This window comes from Mesitornis unicolor, unplaced genomic scaffold (genome assembly GCF_000695765.1).
Source record: "Mesitornis unicolor isolate BGI_N332 unplaced genomic scaffold, ASM69576v1 scaffold21030, whole genome shotgun sequence".
NCBI classification, from domain to species: Eukaryota; Metazoa; Chordata; class Aves; order Mesitornithiformes; family Mesitornithidae; genus Mesitornis; species Mesitornis unicolor.
Genome location: NW_010159204.1, coordinates 29,288 through 30,237, shown reverse-complemented (window position 1 = coordinate 30,237; position 950 = coordinate 29,288). Strand labels below are relative to the sequence as shown.

Below are 950 nucleotides of genomic sequence, written 5' to 3'. Positions count from 1 at the left end.
ATCTGATAGAGCTGAGGAGGCAGAAGGCTGAAGAAGCCATGAAGAAGTGCATCTTGTGCAGAGATCCGGCCTCGAGGGAAGGCCGTAAGCATCCTGGAGGCCAAATCCTCTGCTGCTTGCACCCTGCTCAGCCTAGGAAAAGAGGAGAAAATATAGCACAGGAGAAGAGCACAAGCCAGAAAGCTGAAACCAGAGCTTGACCCACCCTTCTCAGAGCTTGAGGCAGAGATAGTGGAGGGGCACAGGGAAGCTGGATAAACCCACCCCAGCTATATAACTTTCCAGGACATTTGCTTTTCCATGTGAGTTTGAGTATGTTGGAGTATATGCATCCAGGATTTCAGCTCAAACTCATGTTTTCAGAGGAATTTTGAAAATAAATTGTTATTTTGTAAAAAGAAGGTTGTAAGTAAAAGGGAAAATGTTGCTGGGGAGATTGTATTTTACTTGTCGTAAGTGGAATATCAGAGGTTGGTGTTACCAGTTTACAGTGACAATGCAAGTGCACAAAATGACCTGACTGGCCAACTGACCTGACCAGAGGTCACAACTAAAAAACTAAAGAAAATAACATTTCCCCTTTTCCTACTCTAGTACCAGTAGTGAAGCTGGTTGTAAACTGTGTTGGGGGTTTGTAGAGATGAATCTGTTTCTCAGGATGAGTGCTTAAAAAAGATGTAATACACACATGCCCAGCAAATAGCAATGCCAAGTGGCCTCTTTCTAGAGAAGCACACAGCTGGGGACAAGGAAGTGGAAGAGAGAAAACAAACCAACAAGGAAACAAATAAAAATAGTAATTTAGTTTTACAGCTTTTACTTTGTTTGTTTGTTCTGATCATGTTTCAGCATCAGGAGGCCTATCAGAGCATGGCCTGTTGTGCTCCCTTCTTTGGCTCCATTGGTGTTTCCCCTCCAAGTGACATCAAGAGCTGGGATCCCCCTGCCCT

The 950-nt window shown here is 44.0% G+C and overlaps 1 protein-coding gene across 1 annotated transcript in view; it reads right to left on the bottom strand.

The window, feature by feature from the left end:
• The window catches only part of CDK15 (cyclin-dependent kinase 15), a 34,694-nt gene that overhangs the window by 5,507 nt on the left and 28,237 nt on the right, over positions 1 to 950 (bottom strand). Inside the window, exon 13 of the mRNA XM_010185912.1 lies at positions 2 to 132. Within this exon, the coding sequence (XP_010184214.1) occupies positions 2 to 132 (131 nt within the window). The remainder of the gene's footprint in view (position 1; positions 133 to 950) is intronic.